This window comes from Bufo bufo, chromosome 5 (genome assembly GCF_905171765.1).
Source record: "Bufo bufo chromosome 5, aBufBuf1.1, whole genome shotgun sequence".
Classification (NCBI taxonomy): Eukaryota; Metazoa; Chordata; class Amphibia; order Anura; family Bufonidae; genus Bufo; species Bufo bufo.
Window position 1 is genome coordinate 206567537 of NC_053393.1, and position 24065 is coordinate 206591601.

At 43.3% G+C, this 24065-nt stretch overlaps 2 protein-coding genes across 3 annotated transcripts in view; one reads left to right on the forward strand and one right to left on the reverse strand.

Annotated features, from left to right (window-relative positions):
* Nucleotides 1-3697: 3697 nt before the first annotated feature.
* Nucleotides 3698-23393, reverse strand: UBA5 (ubiquitin like modifier activating enzyme 5). Of its 2 annotated transcripts, XM_040433275.1 has the most exons (12): nt 23169-23393; nt 19995-20040; nt 19120-19209; nt 18108-18217; nt 16872-16958; nt 16054-16138; nt 11988-12092; nt 11321-11448; nt 7682-7817; nt 6644-6722; nt 5719-5825; nt 3698-3951 (listed from the first exon to the last, which is right to left on the reverse strand). In XM_040433275.1, exons 1-12 carry the CDS (start codon nt 23309-23311, stop codon nt 3874-3876), a joined length of 1194 nt encoding a protein of 397 aa, XP_040289209.1. In that variant the 5' UTR covers nt 23312-23393; the 3' UTR covers nt 3698-3873. The 2 variants fall into 2 exon arrangements, with proteins under 2 accessions (XP_040289209.1, XP_040289210.1); XM_040433276.1 differs by lacking the exon at nt 23169-23393 and having other exon boundaries at nt 19125-19209; nt 19995-20042.
* Nucleotides 23394-23818: 425 nt separating this feature from the next.
* The window catches only part of ACAD11 (acyl-CoA dehydrogenase family member 11), a 101760-nt gene continuing 101513 nt past the window's right edge, over nt 23819-24065 (forward strand). Inside the window, exon 1 of the mRNA XM_040433274.1 lies at nt 23819-24027. Coding sequence (XP_040289208.1) covers nt 23891-24027 — 137 coding nt within the window. The 5' untranslated portion in view covers nt 23819-23890. The remainder of the gene's footprint in view (nt 24028-24065) is intronic.

A 24065-nucleotide genomic window follows, 5' to 3' on the forward strand; every position in this document is an offset into this window, starting at 1 on the left:
TCACGCTCCATTCTGGACACTGCTAGTCTTGCAGGAGCGCATGGCATTATATATAATGCTGTGTGTCTCTGCTTCACCTTACGTCTACAGGATCATACAGACATAAAGCAGTCACTATGATTCTGTAGCCGTAAGGTCATACAGAGGAACACAGCGTTATAAAGCAGTATAATGCCATGCGCTCCTGCAAGACGAGCGGTGTCCAGAACGGAGGATCACGCTCACACATGGAGCGCGATTTCCAGACTACGCTAGTGTGAACGAGCCCTTAGGAGGACGAACATCTGCAGGGAGAGATACAGTAAGTTGCATCGCAGTCCAAAGTTACAAGGGGCATACATGTATCCCCTCATATGGAACATTTTTACCTGCTTCATGGATTTAACTCCTCCATAACCAGTATTCAGAGGTACTGCTATCAAAGCCAATGTGATTTCTAGACATTCCATATACTTGAACCTGAATTTGGATGGTGACGTTCTTACTGAGCAGCGGATTTTATTTCTAATAAAAAAGCTTTTATATACTGTCTTGTATGCTACATTATATTTATTAGAAGTGAGATGATTCGTTACTTAAGGGGGACATGTCCTCTGTCATGACTTGTCTATCTTAGGGAATTCTTGCATTTCCCATTAAATCAACATTTTCAAGAATTTTTCCCCCATAACATTGTGCAATTGCTCCTAAAAAATGATAAATAAATTGACAACGGGATGTGTTACCATGACCCTTGGTGTGTCCCAAAACATGTCTGCACTGATTGGATAGTGTCAGGGTATACAGGGACACCCACCCAACTGGTATCAGCCAGTTGTCAGTTTATTAATACATTTTAATGAGGAATGGGACAGGAGTTCTAAGCAAATCGGATCTAAAGTTATTCAATAAGGAATATAATAATTTACCAAAATAGACATGTCAGGAGAGCTGACAGGTCCTCCTTAGAGAGGATCCGTCATGACTTTTAAGAATGAAAACCTAATTCCCACAGTCCCGAGTATTTTGCCATTTTGATCTGATCCCTGGTTCCGGAGATATGGCCTCTGTTAGCTATGGGGCTGTATAGGCTAAGTGTGGTTTTCAAAGAGGGCGGCAACCGCATCTTTTCGCTAGATTTAGAGTTGCTTTGACGCTGTCCGCTATGATTGGACAGTGTCGGGGTGAGAGATGCAGTCGCCACTCACCTTGGCAAACCACACTCCGTGATCATATAGAGTCCCATAACTATCTCTGGAAGGGGGAATCGGATCAAGAAAAACAAAATGGTTCAATACTGTTAGAGGCCGCCGGGAATTAGGTCAGGTAATCAGTTTTTATTTTTAAAAGTTATGACAGGTCCTTTAAGCCAAAAACACTTATTTTGTATTGTTTAAATAGTTCACTATTTTTTTTTTTTATATATACACATTGCAAGTAAAGTTTTTAAATGAATAAAAATATGTCAGTGCATTCATGACTTTAACCAGTTTAAAATTCACCATTCACCCTCCTTCCCGACCCTGCACATTTGTCATTTTGTCACTACATGGGTCTTTGGAAGTCAGAACTTTTTTCCATTTGGTTATATAAATAATCATCTAATTTTTTTTATTTATAAAACTATTTTTTTTTAAATGATGCCCTTTTCCATAACGCTTGTTATGGAAAAGGGCTTAGGTAGTCGGGGCTGGGCTAGAAACTACATTGTGGCATGTGGTCACTTTTTTTTAATTATTTAAATTTTTTCTTAGGGTATTTTCACACTAGGGTTTTTCTTTTCCGGCATATAGTTCTGTCCTAGGGGCTCTATACCAGAAAAGAACAGATCAGTTTTATCCCCATGCATTCTGAATGGAGAGCAATCCATTCAGAATGTCTTCAGTTCAGTCTTTTTGACTGTTCAGGATGGAGATAATACCGCAGCATGACCGGAAAAATAAATAAATAATATAATAATAAATGCCTGATCCGGCATTTCAATGCATTTGTAAGATGGATCAGGATGCTGATCAGTCTTACAAATGCCATCAGTTGGCATACATTTTGACGGATCCGGCAGGCAGTTCCGGCGATGGAACTGCTTGCCGGATCACTCTGCCGCAAGTGTGAAAGTACCCTTATCTGGTCTTTTTATTTTACACTTTTTGGACCTTTGGAGCGCATTTAAGATTACTATCTTTTTAATTGCTATTTTTGCCAGAAAAATGGTCTGATGCAGTAGTGCCAGTTACAGGGGGAATACAGCCCCCAGAGGCTTGACAAGGCTGTTGAGCCTCAGTGCAGACCTGATCGGAGTCTGTCAAGTCCCAGTTGCTTGTACAATCATATGATCACTAGGACTGGAGTAGGAAAAGGGACATGCTGCTTCCTGATATGTATACGGTGAAGGAGAAGGCAGGGACAGTAAAAAACAAGAAGTTTCTCCTTTCTCTATGGGGTCTGGCTACCTGCTTGAGCAGCTGCATGAGTAGCAAGGGATCTTCAGGAATGTCCTTGCAGAGATAAATGCAGACATATATACTCAACTAGTGGTCGGCAAGTCGTTAATTGTACTTTTGACAATAGTTTTAATATTGTAAAGAAATTGTCAGGCAGGACAAAATGTTTTAGAAAAGGGTACAGAATGGGTTAAAAAAATAAAAGCAGCATTACTCTCCTCACTGATTCCCTGTTGCTTGCTTTTCCGACACTTATAGGGGCCCCATTGGTCTTTGCTTCCTAGTTCTGTCTCTATACACAGGAAATGTGCATTCAGGCAGTCATTGGCCACAGCACTGACCAGGAAGTGGTGACCAGCGGAAACCCTATCAGAACAGCAGTGGTTGGGGATCAGTGAGGTGAGTAATACTTCTTTTCTTCTGGCCTCTTTTCTAAAAAATGGTTATTCTGAAAGTGAAGCTCTGGTTCAAGACAAAATTCATATTAAAGGGGTTGTCCGGGTTCAGAGCTGAACCCGGACATACCCCCATTTTCACCCAGGCAGCCCCCCTGACTTGAGCATCGGAGCAGTTTATGCTCCGGTGCTCTCCTTTGCCCTGGCAGTGTGTTATGATAAACAAAAGAGCCCTTGCCTGTGCGATTTAGCGCAGGGCAAGGGAGCGCATCGGAGCATGAGATGCTTCAAAGCTAGCCCCAGGGATGCTGCCGGGGTGAAAATAAGGGTATGTCCGGGTTCAGCTCTGAACCCGGACAACCCCTTTAACTGGTGAAAGGACAATACATTCAGCCACAAATCTGCCAATTCCTAGGTTCCTCTTCTGTCATCCAAGATGGTCTTGCCACTTCTTAGACTACCTGATGCACACTGCATCGATAGTTCAAGATACTTACTGCTGTCCATGTGAGCAGCTTCGGCCAATCTGAGAGCAGTGCTGGATAAACAGGAAGAGTCTTGGACTACCAATGAAATGAATGTGAGAAGTGCCACAACGAACTTGGACAGCAGTAGAGGGGCCTTGGATTTGGTGAAACTGTCTTGAACTGTTGGGCCAACAAAATCTAAGCTTTTAAACTTATCACCACTTAAACGCTAAACCAAACAAGAATTGGGGTAAAACCCAACCAGCAAGAGCTTCTGACATGTTGGCATGCATTGAAGGTAAGCAACTGTTTTAATACTCAAAAATAAAATTTCTAGAAAGAAAAAAAGAAAGAAATGTATTGACTTGAATATCCATGAGAGTGAATTCTATTGCAGAAGACCACAACGACTATATATATTTAAATAATGCTTAATTTATTAGTACAGTGTAAGTACGACCTGACGGAGGACTAACTCCTTTAGTTCGATGACAGAAGAGGAAAGCAGAACTAGGAGGCGGCATTACACTAGGACACATGGGAATGATAGACATGACTCGTAGCAATTGGGAACTATAACCATTAGATGTACTACATCTTTTTCATTTGTGCCATGAGATCCTCCAGGCTCTGATCTGTGTCCTCCACTGTAGCGCCTGATGTGGGTTTCTGTAAGAAGAACCAAAGAATGTTCAGAGGCAGGTGGACAGTTTTCAAATGTAGAATTGCATGCCTATTATTTGCACCCCCTCCCATCCACCCGAAGCTGAAATTATTCTGTACTTTATTGTGGTCTCCACCAAGTTTAATCTGTCCTTAATGGCTTCTGTCATCAGATACGGTGCAACAATACCTTATCGCCTTAGATGTGTGTGCTTAACAGTTGAACATCATGGTCTCCATCCCTGTACAGCGCGTGCGCTGAACGAGCTTCCACAAGATTTCTGGGCCAGGCATGAGTACATCTTTACTGCCTGGTCCTCTCAGTCAGTGGTGGGGGCGCAGCATGAAGGGCAGTGAGCAGAGCCTCTGGAGCAACAAGGTGCAACAGCATTGCCTTCATTGCTCCTAGGGGCTCATTTGCATATTATATATAAATATCAATTTTCCCAAGAAGGCACGCAACTAGGAAGATGGGACCAAGACTATGGTGTTTAACTGTCATGCGCAAGACAGTTTTATTGCGACATATAACAGAACATACTTTAAAGAGGGTGATCTGAGATGATATACTGTAATTATGGTGAAAAGTACTAAACTATTACAAGGTGGTGGGATTTTTATTTCCAAAGCGAGTGAACATTAGCAAATTGGATGCCTTCAATCTGTCACTTTGGAAATGCTGTGAGATATTTGGGCAGCAGGAGAAGCGGATCAGAGTGAATCCCCGATCATTATGTACTTAGTCATCATGCGGGCAGTCCCATCAGTTATTGACAGTCTTTGCCCTATCAGTGTACATACAAGGATAGGTGTTATGCTAATCTCAGATTTAGGGCTCATTCAGACGACCATATCTGTTTTGCGGTCTGCAAAACACGGATACCGGCCGTGTGTATTCCTCATTTTGCGGAACAGCCAGCCCTATGAAAGAAATGCCTATTCTTATCCGCAAAAATGGAATGAAAGTACGCGTGCGGACAGCACACCATGTGCTGTCAGCATGTTTTGCGGCCCCATTGAAATTAATAGGTCCACGTTTGTGGAATGGATACGAACACAAATATACGATCATCTGAATGAGCCCTTAGGACTCTTTCACACGAGCAGATCCCGTGCGTGGAATCCGCTGTGTGAGAGAGAGCCAAGCCCCGTCCCGGACAGCAGAGACACGTGGCATTAACATGATGGATAATGCTCTTTGCGTCTCAGTGATTTTTTTACTACAAAATCACGGTGACAACTTTATCTCACTGTAATTTTGTAGTAAAAAGATCACAGAGGGGCAAAGAGCATTATCCATCATGTTAAAGCTCCGTGTCTCTGCTGTCCGGGACGGGGCTTGGCTCTCTTTCACGCAGCGGATTCCACGCACAGGATACGCTCGTGTGAAAGAACCCTAATATGGCATGAGGCCGCTGAGACTAGTGATTGGCTGCACCGCTACAGTCAGGCAAACAGAGCTCGGTGTGGAAGATGAAGTGGTGCTGGTGGAATGGAGGGGGTTCAGGCCAGTGACTATAAGGTCGTTTTTTTTTGTGTTGTGTTATTTTTTTTTTTATTCTAATAGCTCCCCTGCCTCTTAAAAAAAGAAAGAAAATGAACTTGGACAACCTCTAATGATTCAAATCTTCCATTCACTTCCACGTTGACTATACATTCAACTCTATTTGCAGTACTGGTGCCAAAATGAATACCAGAACAATATACTACTACTGGAATCAATATTTTTAAATACCAGCACTTTCATTTACTAGGTAACCATTATTTTCCTACCGTTATAGGAATTGTATATGCCACAGTAATCCCCTCTGGCAGCTCAGGGACTGGTCCAGAAGCCTCTTTTAACTCTTCTTCAGAAATCTCAGACACCAGTTCAATGCCTAGAATATGAACACATAAACACGGTACTGTACATAGGATATTAAAGGGAACCTGTCATCAACTTTTTGCAGACGCACTGATTTCAGCGGTGTGTCACCCATGAGCTAAAAGTAAGTGGTTGCTGAGAACCAGCATCATAATCATTGCAGCCCGGGCCTGGAAAAGAGTCACATCTACCTGAGAAGAGTCATGGTTATTCCTAATCTCCTGCTCTCACCCATCTGCTGATGATTGGCAGTTCTCTCCTAGAGAGAAAGGGAGAAAACTAGGTAGAAGACTGTCAGTCATCAGCAGGTGGGCAGGAACTCATGAATGACCATGACTCTTCTCAGGTGGCCGGGACTCTATTCCAGGCCCAGTCTGCAATGGTTGTGATGTTGGTTCTCGGCAACCTCCTACTTTTAACTTTTAAAAGACAGACCCCTGAAAACAACTCACCTGTCTTTAATTTAGAAGTTAATTGAGCCGTGGCAGCGCTTGCGTGGTGTGCCCTCCAATAATTTCTATGGGACTTCTGAAAATAGCTGAGCGCGCTTGCCATGCCAATCTCTGAACTCCCACAGAAATGAATGGAGAGAACACAGTATATGCGCAGTGCAATCTCCTTCACTTTCTGGAGATAAGTGTGCATCCCATCTCTGAGACCAGTACCTATCTGACTTTGATGGCATATCCTAGTGATATGTTACCAATGTCTGAGCTAGAACAATCCCTTTAAAGCCAAAAAGCTATGTCTCTATATGGGAAACCATGATAAACATTATATTCACACCACTCAGATAGCATTTGGAAGTGGAAATACAGAGTCTGTCCTTACCCCATTCATTCTCCTCGTGCACAACTGGCGATTCTTCTACAGCTACCACCTCAGGCTTTGGTTCTGAAGCCTCTCGGAGCTAAAAAATAAAAATAAAAAATTAATTATATTGTTGGTTACAGGTAATTGTATTATTAAGGGCTCATGCACACAAATCTATTTTTTGACCAACTGAAAAAAAGATTTTTAGCTTAAAATGAGTACAATTCAATAATAAAATTAATTGCCCCTGAAGGTGGACATAGCCTTTAAGCTCCCTTGGCACTGCTCATACATTTCATAGATGTGATCTTCTCACATGTATCTAAGACAAGATGGTTTTGACTGGAACCTAAAAATTCTGAGGTCATAGGTTTGACTCCAATCAGCTAAAGCTGGCCATGCACATTAGATTTGTATTGGCTGAATCCACTGATTTGATTGGATTCCTCTGATTATCTAATAAGTATGGTGGCCTCCCGACTCTCACCTGATCGGTTGATGCCAGGGAAGATTGGAATTGGGCAAATTGGATTCAGCTGCCAGATCTTTTTGCTAGAGGGGTAATAAGCTGCTCCCAGAGGAATCTAGCAGTGGCTTTCTCCCCTCTCCACATTCACTACATATGCATGTTTGGCCGAGCTGAGCATGCATATGTGTGGAAGGATCGGGAGAGGTATCCGTCAGCTGAACAAGGCTGACAGCTATCTAATATGTATGACCAACTTTACAGTTGTTTTAAATTTATCAGCAAAAGGGCCTCTATTAACAGTGACTCCACAAACAATACCGCCAGCACAGTGTCCCACAATACCAACATAGTGCCTACCTTCACACCTCCATAGAATTGTATTACTACATTCTGGCTGCCTGCAGCCTCCACTAGGGGGAGCTCACTACCTACATATTTTTAGAGTTTACACTGAAGCAATACAGCTGGCTTTTCCTATTTAGACGCCTCTTCCCAGCTACCATTTTGCATAGGAGAACTGGCAGATTCATTTGGAGGCATCTTTGAATCTGGACTTGACTATGGCTTCTAAACCGACACGGACTTACCTTGTATGCCTCCTGTTGTTGTCTGCAATATTTATCATCACATGATGGGTTGGGCTTCAAAGCCATTGTAGGGAAAAAATCCTGCATTGCATTGTATCCTAGGTAATAACTGACCGTGCCAAAATGTAACAGAAATCTACAAAACAAGATCAAGATCATTTATCCTTTTAAAGTATCCGTGTTATTTAATCGCCTACTTTATTTAATCCATGTTCTCATATATAATCATTTCATGCTTCTCAATAGAGTGTCATATAAAACTATGGTTATATAATGTAAAGGCTAAATTGTTTATGCAGTTTCTTCATCTTTAAATTACAAAGGTTTTGATAAACGCCTTTTTTCCCAACAATACAACCTGGCTTCCTTCTATACACCATGTGCGATATAGAAAGAGATATATATATATATATATATATATATATAAAATTATATACACAGTCATGGCCGTAAATGTTGGCACCCCTGAAATTTTTCAAGAAAATGAAGTATTTCTCACAGAAAAGTATTGCAGTAACACATGTTTTGCTATACACATGTTTATTCCCTTTGTGTGTACTGGAACTAACCAAAAAAGGGAGGGAAAAAAGCGAATTGGACATAATGTCACACCAAACTCCAAAAATGGGCTGGACAAAATTATTGACACCCTTAACTTAATATTTGGTTGCACAGCCTTTCGAAAAAATAAGGCTACTTTCACACTTGCGTTCGGAGCGGATCCGTCTGATGTCTACACAGACGGATCCGCTCCTATAATGCAAACGATGGTATCCATTCAGAACGGATCCGTCTGCAATATATTTCACAAAAAAATCTAAGTGTGAAAGTTAGTCAGACGGATCCGTCCAGACTTTACATTGAAAGTCAATGGGGGACGGATCCGTTTGAAAATTGCACCATATTGTGTCAACTTCAAAAGGATCCGTCCCCATTGACTTACATTGTAAGTCTGGACGGATCCGTTTGGCTCCGCACGGCCAGGCGGACACCCGAACGCTGCAAGCTGCGTTCGGGTGTCCGCCTGCTGAGCGGAACGGAGGCCAAGCGGAGCCAGACTGATGCATTCTGAGCAGATCCGCATCCACTCAGAATGCATTGGGGCTGGACGGATCCGTTCGGGGCTGCTTGTGAGAGCCTTCAAACGGAGCTCACAAGCGGAACCCCGAACGCAAGTGTGAAAGTAGCCTAACTAAAATCAGTCGCTTCCTATAACCATCAATAAGCTTCTGACACCTTTCAACCGAAATTGTGGACCACTCTTCCTTAGCAAACTGCTCCAGGTCTCTCTTATTGTAAGGGCGCCTTTTCCCAACAGCAATTTTAAGATCTCTCCACAGGTGTTCAATGGGATTTAGATCTGGACTCATTGCTGGCCACTTCAGAACTCTCCAGCACTTTGTTGCCATCCATTTCTGGGTGCTTTTTGACGTATGTTTGGGGGTCATTGTCCTGCTAGAAGACCCAAGATCTCGGGCGCAAACCCAGCTTTCTGACACTGGGCTCTACAGTGTGACCCAAAATCCGTTGGTAATCCTCAGATTTCATGATGCCTTGCACACATTCAAGGCACCCCGTGCCAGAGGCAGCAAAACAACCCCAAAACATCAATGAACCTCCCCCATATTTCACTGTAGGTATTGTGTTCTTTTCTTTGTAGGCCTCATTCCATTTTCGGTAAACAGTAGAATGATGTGCTTTACCAAAAACCTCTATATTGGTCTCATCTGTCCACAAGACGTTTTCCCAGAAGGATTTTGGCTTACTCAAGTTCATTTTTGCAAAGTGGGGTCCTCCTGGGTCTCCTGCCATAGCGTTTCCTTTAATTTAAATATCGATGGATAGTTTGCGCTGACACTGATGCTCCCTGAGCCTGCAGGACAGCTTGAATATCTTTGGAACTTGTTTGGGGTTGCTTATCCACCATCCGGACTATCCTGCGTTGACACCTTTCATCAATTTTTCTCTTCTGTCCACGCCCAGGGAGATTAGCTACGGTGCCATGGGTTGCAAACTTCTTGACAATGTTGATCACTGTGAACAAAGGCAAATCTAGATCTCTGGAGATGGACTTGTAACCTTGAGATTGTTGATATTTTTCCACAATTTTGGTTCTCAAGTCCTCAGACAGTTCTCTTCTCCTCTTTCTGTTGTCCATGCTTAGTGTGGCGCACACAGACACACAATGCAAAGACTAAGTGAACTTCTCTCCTTTTTATCTGCTTTCATGTGTGATTTTTATATTGCCCACACCTGTTACTTGCCCCAGGTGAGTGTAACGGAGCATCACATGCTTGAAACAATATTATTTATCCACAATTTTGAAAGGGTCCCAATAATTTTGTCCAGCCCATTTTTGGAGTTTGGTGTGACACTATGTCCAATTTGCTTTTTTTCCTCCCTTTTTTGGTTTTGTTCCAATACACACAAAGGGAATAAACATGTGTTACTGCAATACTTTTCTGTGAGAAATACTTCATTTTCTTGAAAAATTTCAGAGGTGCCAACATTTACTGCCATGACATTATATATATATATATATATATATATATATATACACACACATACACACACACACACACACACATCTCACCACTATATACAGTATTTGCACAAGTCTTGCCTATGAACCATTCACCATCTTGCTACTTGCTGCCTATAGCATGCATGGTGTACCTTTAATGTAGCTAGACCACACGACTGCTATGGGGCCCGATGCTGAACTCCTTTCTCTTCTCTGGGCAAGAAAACAATGTATTTACATGTATTGGTCACTAGGTGGCGCTCAATGCAAATAGATCATGGGAAGTATATATATTCCTAGGCACTGAGCTCCCAGTAGTGGTGTCTGCAGGCAAACAGCTTTGTAATGGAACAGAAGCAGATTTAGGCCTCATGCACACGACCGTTGTGTGTTTTGCGGTCCGCAAATTGCGGATCCGCAAAACACGGATGGCGTCCGTGTGCGTTCCGCCATTTGCGGAACGGCACGGACAGCCATTGATATAACTGCCTATTCTTGTCCGCAAAACGGACCACAGAACAGAGCAACGGAGTGCTGTCCGCATCTTTTGCGGCCCCATTGAAGTAAATGGGTCCGAATCCAAGCCGCAAAAACTGCGACTCGGATGCGGACCAAAACAACGGTCGTGTGCACGAGGCCTTACCAGTATTTATACCACTTATCTGGTGTAACTATATTGAGAAATATGGTGTTCGATTGAGTGTCATATTTATGAAGCATCTGTTCTATTTTTTTCCACCACAGAAGCTGGATTAAGTGGGTGAGGCAATGTTTTTTATCACAATTACTTTAATTAAAATGTCTTCCGCTTACAAGAAAAATTTAAATTTCCCAAAGAATTGGGGCATTGCAGCTTGCGTTGTCTGGCAGTTATTGATGCATATATATACACATTGGGAAAATTGTGTGAGGCAGGGGGCCCATAGTAAGTGTTTCTATGGGGTCCTGTGAGATCTATGTACACCTCAGTTATGGTGTCCCCTATAGATACAGATTGTACTGCCACTAATACTAGTAACACAACGTGGCCTCCATAAGAATGTTCATATAAGCAGATCCTTTTCTGCGTTAACTCTTAGACTTACGTGCATGTCATGCATTTTCCAAACACTTACTTGAGTACGTTCTGTACAAGTATTCCTGCGACAACTCCCATGGTGGTGGGAAGACTGGCAGCACAAACGCCTTCTCGTTTCAATGTCTTTTCATCAATGTTTGCTGCGACCACTAGAGGTGGTGCACACTGCAGAAGATAAGCCAGATATGGAAGTCAATGAGGTACCTCTCTACTGGCAACACATTTCTCATCTTTGGGGAAAGCTGCAGCTTTGGGTTAAGATTTTGCTTTGAGAGCAATGCAGTAAAAGCTTCCACTTTTCTCCCAGGAATAGGGGATCAGACACCCTCATTCTTGGGGCTGAGGGATTCTAGTGGTCGGACGCCTACTAATAGGACATCTATGCAGATGAAATTGAGATAAGACATCAATGCTCTTTCATGGAAAACCACTTTTAAGCCATAGAAATAAAGCAAGTAGTTTAACAAAAAGTGGTGCTTGTGAGCAAGTACGGTTATGTAAGCACAATCAGAAGGGAAATCTGCTGAAACGAGATATGTGGAAAAAAAGCTGAATAGGCAGAGATCTCTTTCTAAAACAGTAGATCACTGCAGGTTAAATTTAGAGAATCAAAAACCATAAAGCAAATAAAATACCCCAAATACTGCAAAGGTTACTTTCTAAAACTTAAGATGACTACACGTTAAATATAGAGAATCAAATACCGCAAAGCAGGCTGTTTCCCCAGGTTTAATAAGCTGAATGTGTCCAGACACTGCATTCTCACTGACTCCAGACTCCATCCAGATCTGTCCAAGTTCATTGCAAGCCTAGTAGACAGGAAAAAAAAAGAAGAAATCAGATGATAAATCTCAAAGACAAACAAATGAATGCTGAGGCAGACATTACTGGTAATAGCAGGGCTATGGAGTCCGAGTCAGAACTTACCGCCTCCACAGCCCTGGGTAATACCATGAATTAACTTCACTGTAATGGAGGATCAGCTTTCAGCAACTGAAATGAGGAGAACCTCTCTGTGCACCGACTAAACTTCTAACGGGTCTCAAATGAAAGTTGAAAAGACCCTGGGGGGGGGGGGGGGGGGGGGGGGGGGAATCAGGTTGATATAGAACATTTATTAATACTCTGCCAGTTTTGAACAAAAATGTGTGACTTTTCCAACAGAAAAGTGGTCTAAACAACACCAGAAATACACTGCCTGTCCAAAAAAAAAAAAAAAAAAAGTCACACACTCTAATATTTTGTTGGACCGCCTTTAGCTTTGATTACGACACGCATTCGCTGTGGCATTGTTTCGATAAGCTTCTACAATGTCACAAGATTTATTTCCATTCAGTGCTGCACACCGTTATATATACAAACAATAGAGCTAAGAAATGGGGGTTATTCTAGATAACAGTGGTACTCTGCTCAGAAGTCCCAGGTAGATGGGCGTGTCCAGTCTAAAAGGGGTGCCACCCCCAATATATTGCAAGAAAATTTAGACCAAAACTTAGTGATAGGGACCCATCTGCGGAAGCCACCTTGATGCCTGGTAGATGGGCCCGACACGTATGTGCGCTAAGAGCTTCCATTACTCATTTATACTCATTTATAGTGGGTATTGTACCTATTTTATCTAGAATTACCCCCATTTCTTAGCTCTATTGTTTGTATATATAACAGTGTGCAGCCATTTTGTTTTTTGTAATTCTGTTTGCTTCATGGATATGCACCTGTGATTCATTCAGTGTTGCATTGATGATGGTAGAGTCTGACTGCTGCGCAAAGCCTTTTCCAGCACATCCCAAAGATTCTCAATGGGGTCAAGGTCTGGACTCTGTGGTGGCCAATCCATGTGTGAAAATGATGTCTCGTGCTCCCTGAACCACTCACAATTTGAGCCCGATGAATCCTGGCATTGTCATCTTGGAATATGCCCGTGCCATCAGGAAAGAACAAATCCATTGATGGAATAACCTGGTCATTCAATATGTTCAGGTAGTCAGCTGACCTCATTCTTGGAGCACATACTGTTGCTGAACCTAGACCTGACCAACTGCAGCAACCCCAGATCATAGCACTGTCGCCACAGGCTTGTACAGTAGGCACTAGGCATGATGGGTGCATCACTTCATCTGCCTCTCTTCTTACCCTGATGCGCCCATCACTCTGGAACAGGGTAAATCTGGACTCATCAGACGACATGACCTTCTTCCATTGCTCCAGAGTCCAATCTTTATGCTCCCTAGCAAATTGAAGCCTTTTTTTGTGGTTTTCCTCACTGATTAGTGGTTTTCTTACTGCTACACAGCTGTTCAGTCCCAATCCCTTGAGTTCCCTTCGCATTGTGCATGTGGAAATGCTCTTTCTTTCACTATTAAACATAGCCATAAGTTCTACTGTTGTTTTTCTTCGATTTGATTTCACCAAACGTTTAAGTGATCGCCGATCACGATCATTCAGGATTTTTTCGCCGCCACATTTCTTCCTCGAATACGATGGGTCCCCACTATTCTTCCAGTTTTTAATAATGCGTTGGACAGTTCTTAACCTAATTTTAGTAGTTTGTGCAATCTCCTTAGATGTTTTCTCTGCTTGATGCATGCCAATGATTTGACCCTTCTCAAACAGACTAACATATTTTCCACGACCACGAGATGCGTCTTTCGACATGGTTGTTTAAGAAATGAGAAGCAACTCATTGCACCAGTTGGGGTTAAATAACTTATTGCCAACTAAAAGATCATTAAAGATCGCCCATGCAGTAATTATCCAAGAGGAGGCTCATAACTATTTTCTTAGTTAAATCCAGGTGGCGACTTTTTTTTGGACAGGCAGTGTATATGCCAGCTTCTTGCTGGTGCACAGAACTGCTGAGCACCCAGCCACCTTTTTCTAGAGATTGTTGGGGGTTTTCACAGCAGGGAACCTCGCTATCTCCTTGCTAACATACAACATAATTGGACTACACTGACAATATTGTGTGCCTCCGTGTTTTTTAGCGGTCCCATTGACTTGAATGGGTCCGCGAACCATTTTCCGCGTAAATAATAGGACAGGTTATATTTTTTTGACGGACTAGAACCATGGATCACGGATGCGGATGGCAAACGGTGCATTAGCCAAGTTTTCAACGAACCCATTGAAAATCAATGGGTCCGCAAAAAATCACGAAAAAGCGGCGCAACTGACACGGAATAAAACAACGGTCGTGTGCATGAGGCCTAAAGTTGATGGCAGGTTCCCTTTAAATTACAAACCAGCTAATGGCATAAGATAGACAAGTATAAAATAAGGACATCTCAGTATTACAGTGATGATGGAAGTTAGGCAAGGTACAAATATTTGGTCTACTTATATATGGGAGAGGATTTTTTTTGTATAAATGTAATGAAAAGTAAAAAAAAATTCTTTATATAAAACTTTAAAGATACTGGTCCTATTTTGGCACAATGTGAAATTTATGCTGCAAGAATAAAATATAAAAAAATTATAAAGCCTGAAATAAAAAATATTTACCCTTAGGGAGCATTCACACGACCGTATAAATGCATCCGCATCCGTTCCGCAAATTTGCGGAACGGGTGCGGACCCATTCATTTCAACGGGCCGCAAAACATGCGGAGGGCACACCGTGTGCTGTCCGCATCCGTTGTTCCGTTCCGTGGCCCCGCAAAAAAGATAGAGCATGTCCTATTCTTGTCCGCGAGTGCGGACAAGAATGGGCATTCTCTAGCGCCGGCCATGTGCGGTCCGCAAAATGCAGAACGCACACGGCCGGTATCAGTGTTTTGCGGATCCGCAATTTGCGGACCGCAAAACACTTATGGTCGTGTGAATGCTCCCTTAGAATAGTACAAGCATATAGGAAACTTTTTAATATATCTCATCAGAGAGGGAAGCTTTCTGCTCCTCTTATCAGATTCTTCTCCTGCTCAGATTAGTCTTCAGTAATGAACACAGCCTGCCTGCTCACTGGAGAGGAGAAGGGAGGGGCGGTAGCAGACAGGCAAAGGCAGAGAGACTAACACAGTGACTTCTGCTAGTTTGTAAGTGATTTTCTAGTGACTATATCTAAACTGCTTAGTTCTGCTGTGTAATGTCCTCCAGCCTCCATGCTGCTGCTTCTGAGGGTGTGGGAGCAGAATCTTCTGTTTCTCCATGTGCTGTGTATGGGAAGACCTGATATTACCTAGTCTCCACCTGCCAGCTCAGAGAAAAACATGACAGATGGCGGAGGGCAAAACTGCCGAATAATGCCATATACAAGTTATAAAAAGGCTAGAAATAGTGTTATTTGTACACCCAGATAGTAGCTAATTCTGAAAACACCTGAAACAACAGTAACACGTTAAGCTAACCACTAAGAATTTAGTTTCAATTATGTAAATCTCTTGTACCATAGTTGGGGGCAGGTGATCTGTACCTATGAGGCACTAACTGATCTAAGATCACCATAGGACACTATAGTAGAGATCAAAGTTCTACTCAATTGTCCTCTGGATGTTGTGGCTGTGATACAGATGATATCTGCATCTGTGTTACAATCTATACACAGTATTCAAATGCCTTAGTTTATATTCTTCCATTGTTTTGACCAAACATGGGGTTTACTTTAATGGTCAGACCTGCCCCAAACTGGAAAAACATTTTCTTGTCCTCTCTTATTATGTCCGAGTGCCTGAAAACGTCTTCTTGGCATCTTACAACCCCCTCTGTCAATGTGCTACATTGTAGGTTTATTCAGTATTACAAAATCTACTGTGAAAAGGGGGAAATTCTACTTACAGTGTTAATTGCCATGCGTGCTTCAAAGTTGTCGACACAGCTAAGTACAAGGTCTACTGGTTCTCCTTCTTGTAATCCCCCTTTGCTAAAATTGGAAGAAAAAAAAAAAAAACTTTCAAGGGATTGTCTTCTGTGTACCATCTTCTACCTGACCTCCATATTAATCCTGATCTGCCTTCCCTGACCGCTGATCCGACTTCGGATTGCAAGAACCCTGCCTGTCCTGACCTCGGCTTATTCCTTGAATGTGGTTTTGCCCGATCCCTCTGTGTTCTGTACCGGAGCTTCTTGACCCTGTGGATCTATCGAACACAAACTAATCCAAGAGGTAGTGGCCTGGTGGTTCCCCTGCAGTGGAGTACAGATCCCTGTATAGGGTTTAAAGGGTGAAGATCAAGGGGGCCACTAAGATAATGCCCTTAGAAGCAGTCCCAAGTCAAATCTGTTCAGGAGACACAGTGGATCCACATCTGCTATGTAACAGCCGCAACAATTTTTGCAAGACAGTTATCGTTTTAATCAGAATCAACCCTACAGTTGCCTGGTTTAATAAAATTGATCCTGCTGAGTGCTGCTCTGTAAAGGTTTTTCTCACAAATGAGATTTGTGATAAAAGAATTATGGCCAGGGGCTCAACCACTTACTAGGACTGTGGCTGTCATTCCTCCTCACTGCTTTGAAGAGAGGTCTGAATTGAGCGGCCGCATGCATGCTGGACTGGCACTCCATTCAAAGTATTTCAGGCTGGCAGAAGCATCTAAGCACTGCGCCCTGTACGTCTTATCTGGCTGTTTGTTACATCAGGAAGATTGATTTACCTTATTCTATCCATGAAGTGCTGAAAGTTGTCTATGGTTGTGATGTTATAGTTATGAACTTCAAACTGGACGTCAGGATTTATATTCCTGCAAGGAAGAAAATAATCGGATATCAGGACTGTAGATAAGGAGCTCTCTTCTACCCATCTACAATTAAAAGGTATAGCCAAAGGACAGGGAACTCCGTTAAATGTGAATGTGGAAAAAAAACGGCATCTCTCTATAGCAAGGGACTTTTCAAACTGTGTCTGTAGTGTACATTGTTTAAAGGGGTTGTTCGAGTTATAAAAAAAATAAATAAAACTATAGCACTGATGGTCAGCAATATATAACTAAGCTAAGCAAGTTTTAGGCAAAAAAAGTTATATTTCCTAATTTCCCTGGTTCTCTTCTGGCCCTTTGTTTACCTGCAATAACAACAATCTTTGCCCCTCCATCACAGGTCATGTGACCCTCAGTGAAATCTGAGAAAGCAACAACTGGAGATAAAGTAAGTGCATGGTAAAGCCCTTACATTTGATTAGTTAGAAACATACAAAGAACAAAAAAATAACTTGAACAATCTCTTTAAGTCTCCTCACGCCGATAAGGCGCCCTCTCCCCAACGAAAGATAGTACCCCTCAAATCCTGACTTAGGCCTCTCACCCAGTTAAGCCAGTACTCTCTGCTCTGCACTGATGAGGGGAAATCACCCCGAAACAGCTGCCTGCAGATGAGGTGCTGGCTTACTTAATATCCGAATCATGTCTCAAGGCCTATTTAAAGTGATGAACACTGACTTGTAGGATAGCTGCCATACATCTGGTGGCATTAGAGGCAGAGCTTGTTAAGATCTCATTTACATCCCTTTCTTCCCAGAATTCCAGAGTAGCATGTATGGCCTATAGGTCTCCTAACGCTGATTAAGGCACTATCTCCCCAAGGAGAGATATTCCCCCCCCCCCCCCAAAAAAAAATAAAATTGTATACCTTAGGCACACCTTATACCAACAGAGCCCAATATAGTGTTCTGGTGGCCTTCATCAGGTGTGAATTCACAGCTTTCGCTATTCCATACAGTGACATTTAGTTAGAAAAAAATAAAAAAAAGTATATCCCTCACGGCATATTTTATTTAATTTTTTTAAGCATAGCCACCTATGGGGGACAGATATCACTCAGTGGCATCCATTAAATGCATCTTCCACAGACGGAAGCCTCAGGCGCACACTGCCCCAAACTGAATGATGCCTTACCTCAGTGTGTGCTCAGCTGCCTCCACTTTGCTAAGCCCAGCCTGATGTGGCTGGAAGAAGAGTCTGTTCATATTGGCCAACTCCACCTTATCATAGTCAAACAGCAGCAGCTGGAATGAGGAAAGAAAGAAAAGAATCACGCGTGACCCTGGTTAATCCATCCTCCGGCGCAGGCGATATGAAAACTGGCGTAGAAAACGCTGACAGCTCAAGGGGAGTGTCTTTTCTGCTGCAGATAAGGGGGCGTGTCTCAGTTCTCCCTATCACAGCTCAGGAGGCGTGTCTCAGTTCTCACTATCACAGCTCAGGAGGCAGTTGAAAGATGAAACTGAGCATGTGCGACCATCTCAGTGAGCAGGACAAAGAAATAAGGAAAAAAAAAAAAAAAAACAGCGGGTGACGCTGTACAGATACATTTTATTGGCTATGCTAAATTTTAAATTACATGCAATTACAAAAGAATTCAGATCCAGATGTTGGTTTTAAAGCTTCAAACACCACAACAGTACCCTGAAGGCTTAGAAGCAGCTGACTGACATTTCTTACTCCTAGAGGGAATTTACTAGCTTTACCCTATTTGAATGGATGGCACATGCAGGTTTCCACACTGGATCCCATATGAAAAAGAGGGTGGGCCAAAATGGGGGATATTTTCCAAAAGTGGTGTAAAGGAAAACTGGCTTAGTTGCCCATAGTGACCAACCAGATTTCAACTTTTATTTTTCAGTGCTACTTTGGAAAATGAAAGGTGGAATGTGATTGGCTGCTATGGGCAACTACGCCAGTTTTCCTTTAGACCAGTTTTGATAAATCTCCCTCAACCTATACAGTATTTAATTTTTTTTTATTACAATGCGTATGTCAAAACAGTCTGTTTTTAAGGGGGGATTAAACAAATTAATTCCAGCACTCTGTACCCATAATGTACTACTGGAGACAATAAACCTAATTATAATAACAAAAGATCACAACTACTGTATGTAATTAAAATTGGTTGAAAAATCTGTATTACCTTACCAATTCCACATCTTGTCAGCATTTCTGCTGTGACGCTGCCGACACCACCGACTCCCACTACTGCCACCGTATATGTACGGATTTTCTAGGTCAGATATTAAAAATGACATTTCATTACAACCAAATTCAGAACTATACACTTAAAGGGGTTCTGCAGCTTGTTTAAACTGATGACCTATCCTCTGGACAGACCATCAGCATCTGACCGGCAGGGGTCCGATACCCGGGACCCCCGCCGATCAGCTGTTTGTAGGCAGCGGCACTCCGGCAGCGCCGCGGCCTTCTCACTGTTTCCCGCTGGCCCAGTGACATCACGACTAGTATCAACTGGCCTGAGCAGGGCTAAACTCCGCTCACTTGAATGGAGCTTAGCCCCGCCCAGGCCAGTTGATACTAGTCGTGACGTCACTTTGCCAGCGGTAAACAGTGAGAAGGCCGCGGCTCTGCTGGAGCGCCGCTGCCTTCTCAAACAGCTGATCGACGGGGGTCCCGGGTATCGGACCCCCGCCGGTCAGATGCTGATGGTCTATCCGGAGGATAGATCATCAGTTTAAACAAAGTGCAGAACCCCTTTAATGATATTACAATTGAAGGACTGAGAAAAAAAAGAAATTGTGAACTAACAGTATAAAAAAAATAAGCTGCCCAATGTGTGATCTAGACATGGCGGGGGTCCTGGGGTTCAGCAGAACACAGTACTGATAACAGGATATACAGTATTTGGGCTGTGTTGGGTAAGTTATGGCACAGCACTCCTGTGGGGCCCCAGGAGTCGACCCTCCATAGATTACACATCCTAGGGGTAGGCTATCAATGTAAAGTCCTGGAAATCTGCAGCAGGTAAATGTATTATTCTGAATGATCTCTTACCTCGTAATCTTGGACAATTCCCATTCGCTTCAAAGCCATCAAGCGGCTATGAAAAAACAAGAAAAAAAAATCCGCTCAAAATAGATAAAACATTAACAAGGTGTGAATATATTTTTACAGTACGGGACATTTGGAAGTAAGAACAGCCCAAACCAATCTAAACACTGAGGAGGCTATAAAGCTCACACGAGTGCTGCAGCCCCTACAGTCGGACCCCCACCGATCTGATATGATGGTCTCTACTAAGGATCGGCCATCAATTTTAAAAAGGCTGGATAGCCATATTAAACACTGCTAACCTGTCTCTTATATTAAGGGTCTCTTATATAGCCTAAGGATATGTCATCCATGTGTTAGTCCTGGAAAATCTTTCTACTCCTATGCCCAAAATATGGTCTAAAAGGCACCTAAGGCCTTGTGCCCATGGCTGTAACACAGTGCCCATAGTCCTACACGGTACCACCATGTGCAGATCAGCTCCAAGCTATTAATGACGGCCTGTCAATTCTCCTGACATGTCTGTATACAGTATGCAATGAAACCAGAATTCTGGAGATCTTTGTGTTGTGCCGTTCCTCCGTTATTCATACTACGTTTACAACCACGTGAGTGTGTCCCTACTACCGCGTCAGTGCAAGAACACCCCTATCTGACAAAGAGAATGGTAACACCCACTTGCCAATTTATGCCTACATTTTTAGGAGGATTAACAGACGAATGGCACAGTGAAGAACCAGAATAGTTTTTTCATGGGGGATTCAAATGAAGTTTTTACTTCGACAAGTCAGGAGCTGTGAAAGTCCTCTTTAAGGCCCCATTCACACGACCTTATGTGTGGTCCACATCTGATCCACTTTTTTTTTGCGGATTGGGTGCGGGCACATTCATTTCAATGGGTCCCCTGTCCATACTTCCATTCCATAGCCCGTTTTGTGAACGAGGAATAGGCATTGTTACAATGGATCCGGAAAAAAAAAAACTGATGCAACACGGAAGTCACACGGATGTCATCCGTATTCTTTGCGGATCTGTGTTTTGCAGACTGCAAAATACATACGGTCGTGTGCATGAGGCCAGAGACATTGGGGGAGATTTATCAAAACTGGTATAAAGTAGAACTGGCTTAGCTGCCCATAGCAACCAATCAGATTCCACCTTCCATCTTTCAGAGCTCCTTTGGAAAATGAAAGGTGGAATCTAATTGGTTGCTATGGGCATGTTTTTTTTTTACATCAGTTTTGATAAATCTCACCCATGAATGTGATAAGTTGAAGCAGGTGTAGTGGAACCCGGCTCTTATCTGCCCAAACCATGAGAAAATCCTGACAGGGATCATATGTGACGACTAATGGCTTTATAACATCCGGAAATGTCCAATCCTATTCTAGTTTGAATCTGAGTCTTTATGCAGAAATCACTGATAACATGCTCAGGGCTCATGCACACCACTGTATGTATTTTGCGGTCTGCAAAACACGGATTTGCAAAAAATACGGATGACGGCCGTGTGCATTACGCATTTTGCGGAACGGAACAGCTGGCCCCTAATAGAACAGTCCAATCCTTGTCCGTAATGCAAGACAATAATAGGACTTGTTCTGTTTCTTTGCGGAACGGACATACGGAAACTGAATGCACACGGAGTAACTTTTTTGCGGACCCATTGAAATGAATGGTTCTGCATACGGTCCGCAAAAAAAACTGGAGCGGACACGGAAAGAAAATACGTTCTTGTGTATGAGGCCTTACTGTTTCTACCTCATTGTCTGAAGCAAGATATGTGGTCTTTGGACTCATCAGTGCAATTGGCGCGTGCCTGGAGTCATTGGACTCATCTCTGCTGATAGGCGACCTCCATATCCAAGTTTCTCAGCTTGTCTCCCATCTCCCTATATGTGCCCCCTCTGCCTGTACCCCTCAGTTCCTTCACTTTTACCCTTTAGATAAACCATCAAAGACGACAGCGATGCTGTGGCAGAAAGCAGAGCAGGTGCGTTGGTTGTGACCACAATGTGTGACCGTACCCTTAAAGGTGCCATGTTGCTGATCTAAGGGGGCCTTGCAGAATTTTCTTTCACTGAAAATCTGTTCCATTCATCAGAAATGTTTTGGCTGAAAGCACATGGATTTCTACAAGCCCCATTCAGATGAACCAAACTGATTTTCAGTCTCAGAAATTTCTGCAACAAAATCAGCAGCGTGTGCATCCGCCCTAAAACTGTACAAACCAGTAAATGCATCATGTATCAATCCAAAACCGCCTTGGTACAGACCGCCTGTGTCTGCTGTGATCATCTGCACCATTTTATATCATTTCTGCATCATAAATAGTGCCACATTCCAAAAACTAAATGACAGCTAAGGGGCAAGTCAAAGATTGCAGACTCCTTGCCACAACACTACTACCTCCTGTAACCCCGAAATCTAGCAGTACCCAGTGCCATGTACCTCAATGTGGTATTACTTGTCATGCCACCTACTGCCCATACTGGGTGACTGCCAGCTGGGTACAGACTACTTGCCGCACACTACTACCTCCTGTAACCCCGAAATCTATCAGTACCCAGTGCCATGTACCTCAATGTGGTATTACTTGTCATGCCACCTACTGCCCATACTGGGCGACTACTAGCTGGGTGTAGACTACTTGCCGCACACTACTACCTCCTATAACCCAGGAATTTATCAGTACCCAGTGCCATGTGTCTCAGTGTAGTATTACTTGTCATGCCCACATATTGCCCATACTGGGTGACTACCAGCTGGGTGTAGACTACTTACCGCACACATCTACCTCCTGTAACCCAGAAATCTATCAGTACCTACCTAGTCCCATGTGTCTCAGTGTAGTATTACTTTTCATGCCACCTACTGCCCATACTGGGTGACTGCCAGCTGGGTGCAGACTACTTACCGCACACAATACTACCTCCTGTAACCCAGGAATCTAGCAGTACCCAGTGCCATGTGTCTCAGTGTGGTATTACTTGTCATGCCACCTACTGCCCATACTGGGTGACTGCCAGCTGGGTGCAGACTACTTACCGCACACTACTACCTCCTGTAACCCAGAAATCTAGCAGTACCCAGTAGTACCAGTACCATGTGTCTCAGTGTGGTATTACTTGTCATGCCCACCTAGCTACTGCCCATACTGCCAGCAGGAGCACCCACCTGTACGGGTTAGAGTCCACCACCTCCGCACTCATCTTCTCAATCTTAGCTCTGTGGGTTTCATGCCTCCTGACCCTGTTCAGCTCCTCTTCTAGCTCCCGGACCCTGGCCCGCAGCCCCTCTACCACACTGTCAGTAGCCATGGCACTGCCAGCTGCTGCAGTCTATGGATGCTCGGAATTAGTCACTGCCGCTTAGAGACACGTCTGCAGACAGGAAGAGGAAGGATCCGTCCTGCGGGTGTTAAACTACATCTCCCAGCAGGCTTGCAGTCTGTCGGCCAGCCATGGCTTGCTGGGAGTTGTAGTTCTGTAAGAGGACTGCAGGTGGGGCAGCAATAGGTAGTGTGTGACTGATATAATGGATTTATGAGACTATGGAGCCTATATCTACTATGAGAAACTTTATTAGAAGTGGCATTACATTGCTTACACTAGGACAGACCCATTTAATGGTTTTTAATATAAGAATTTCCTAATTTCAACACGCGAACGGCAGTAGTACCCATTCCTGATACCGAAGGGGAGCCTGCCAGTTTCCAATATGGACGCTGCACCGCCTCACTACTTCCTCCTTATTTACAGAATGAAGCGTGACGTAAACACGTAATTTTTTTTATTCACAAACTTTATTGACAAACTAAAGCAAAACAAACAGTAAATGTGCGAAAGTCTAAAGGTGCCGTTACGAGACTGGACTTTACACACACGTTTGGTGCAGAGATGGTGGCGATGGAAGCAGACACCAGCGCCGTCAGAGACCAGCACAAGTTTGACGAGCACAAATTAAATGACTACCTATCCAGCCACCTGCCAGGCTTCAGCAGCCCCGGTGACGTCCTGACCGTCAGGCAGTACAGGTGAGAGGCCAGGCTTGGTATACCTCTGGGCTTGTCAC

Coding starts and splice junctions, on each gene's coding strand:
- UBA5 (XM_040433275.1), bottom strand. CDS start 23,311: ATGGCTACTGACAGTGTGGTAGAGGGGCTGCGGGCCAGGGTCCGGGAG. Junction 19,210..19,994: donor GAATTGTCCAAGATTACGAG/GTAAGAGATCAT, acceptor TATCTGACCTAG/AAAATCCGTACATATACGGT. Junction 6,723..7,681: donor AACAACAGGAGGCATACAAG/GTAAGTCCGTGT, acceptor TTTATTTTTTAG/CTCCGAGAGGCTTCAGAACC.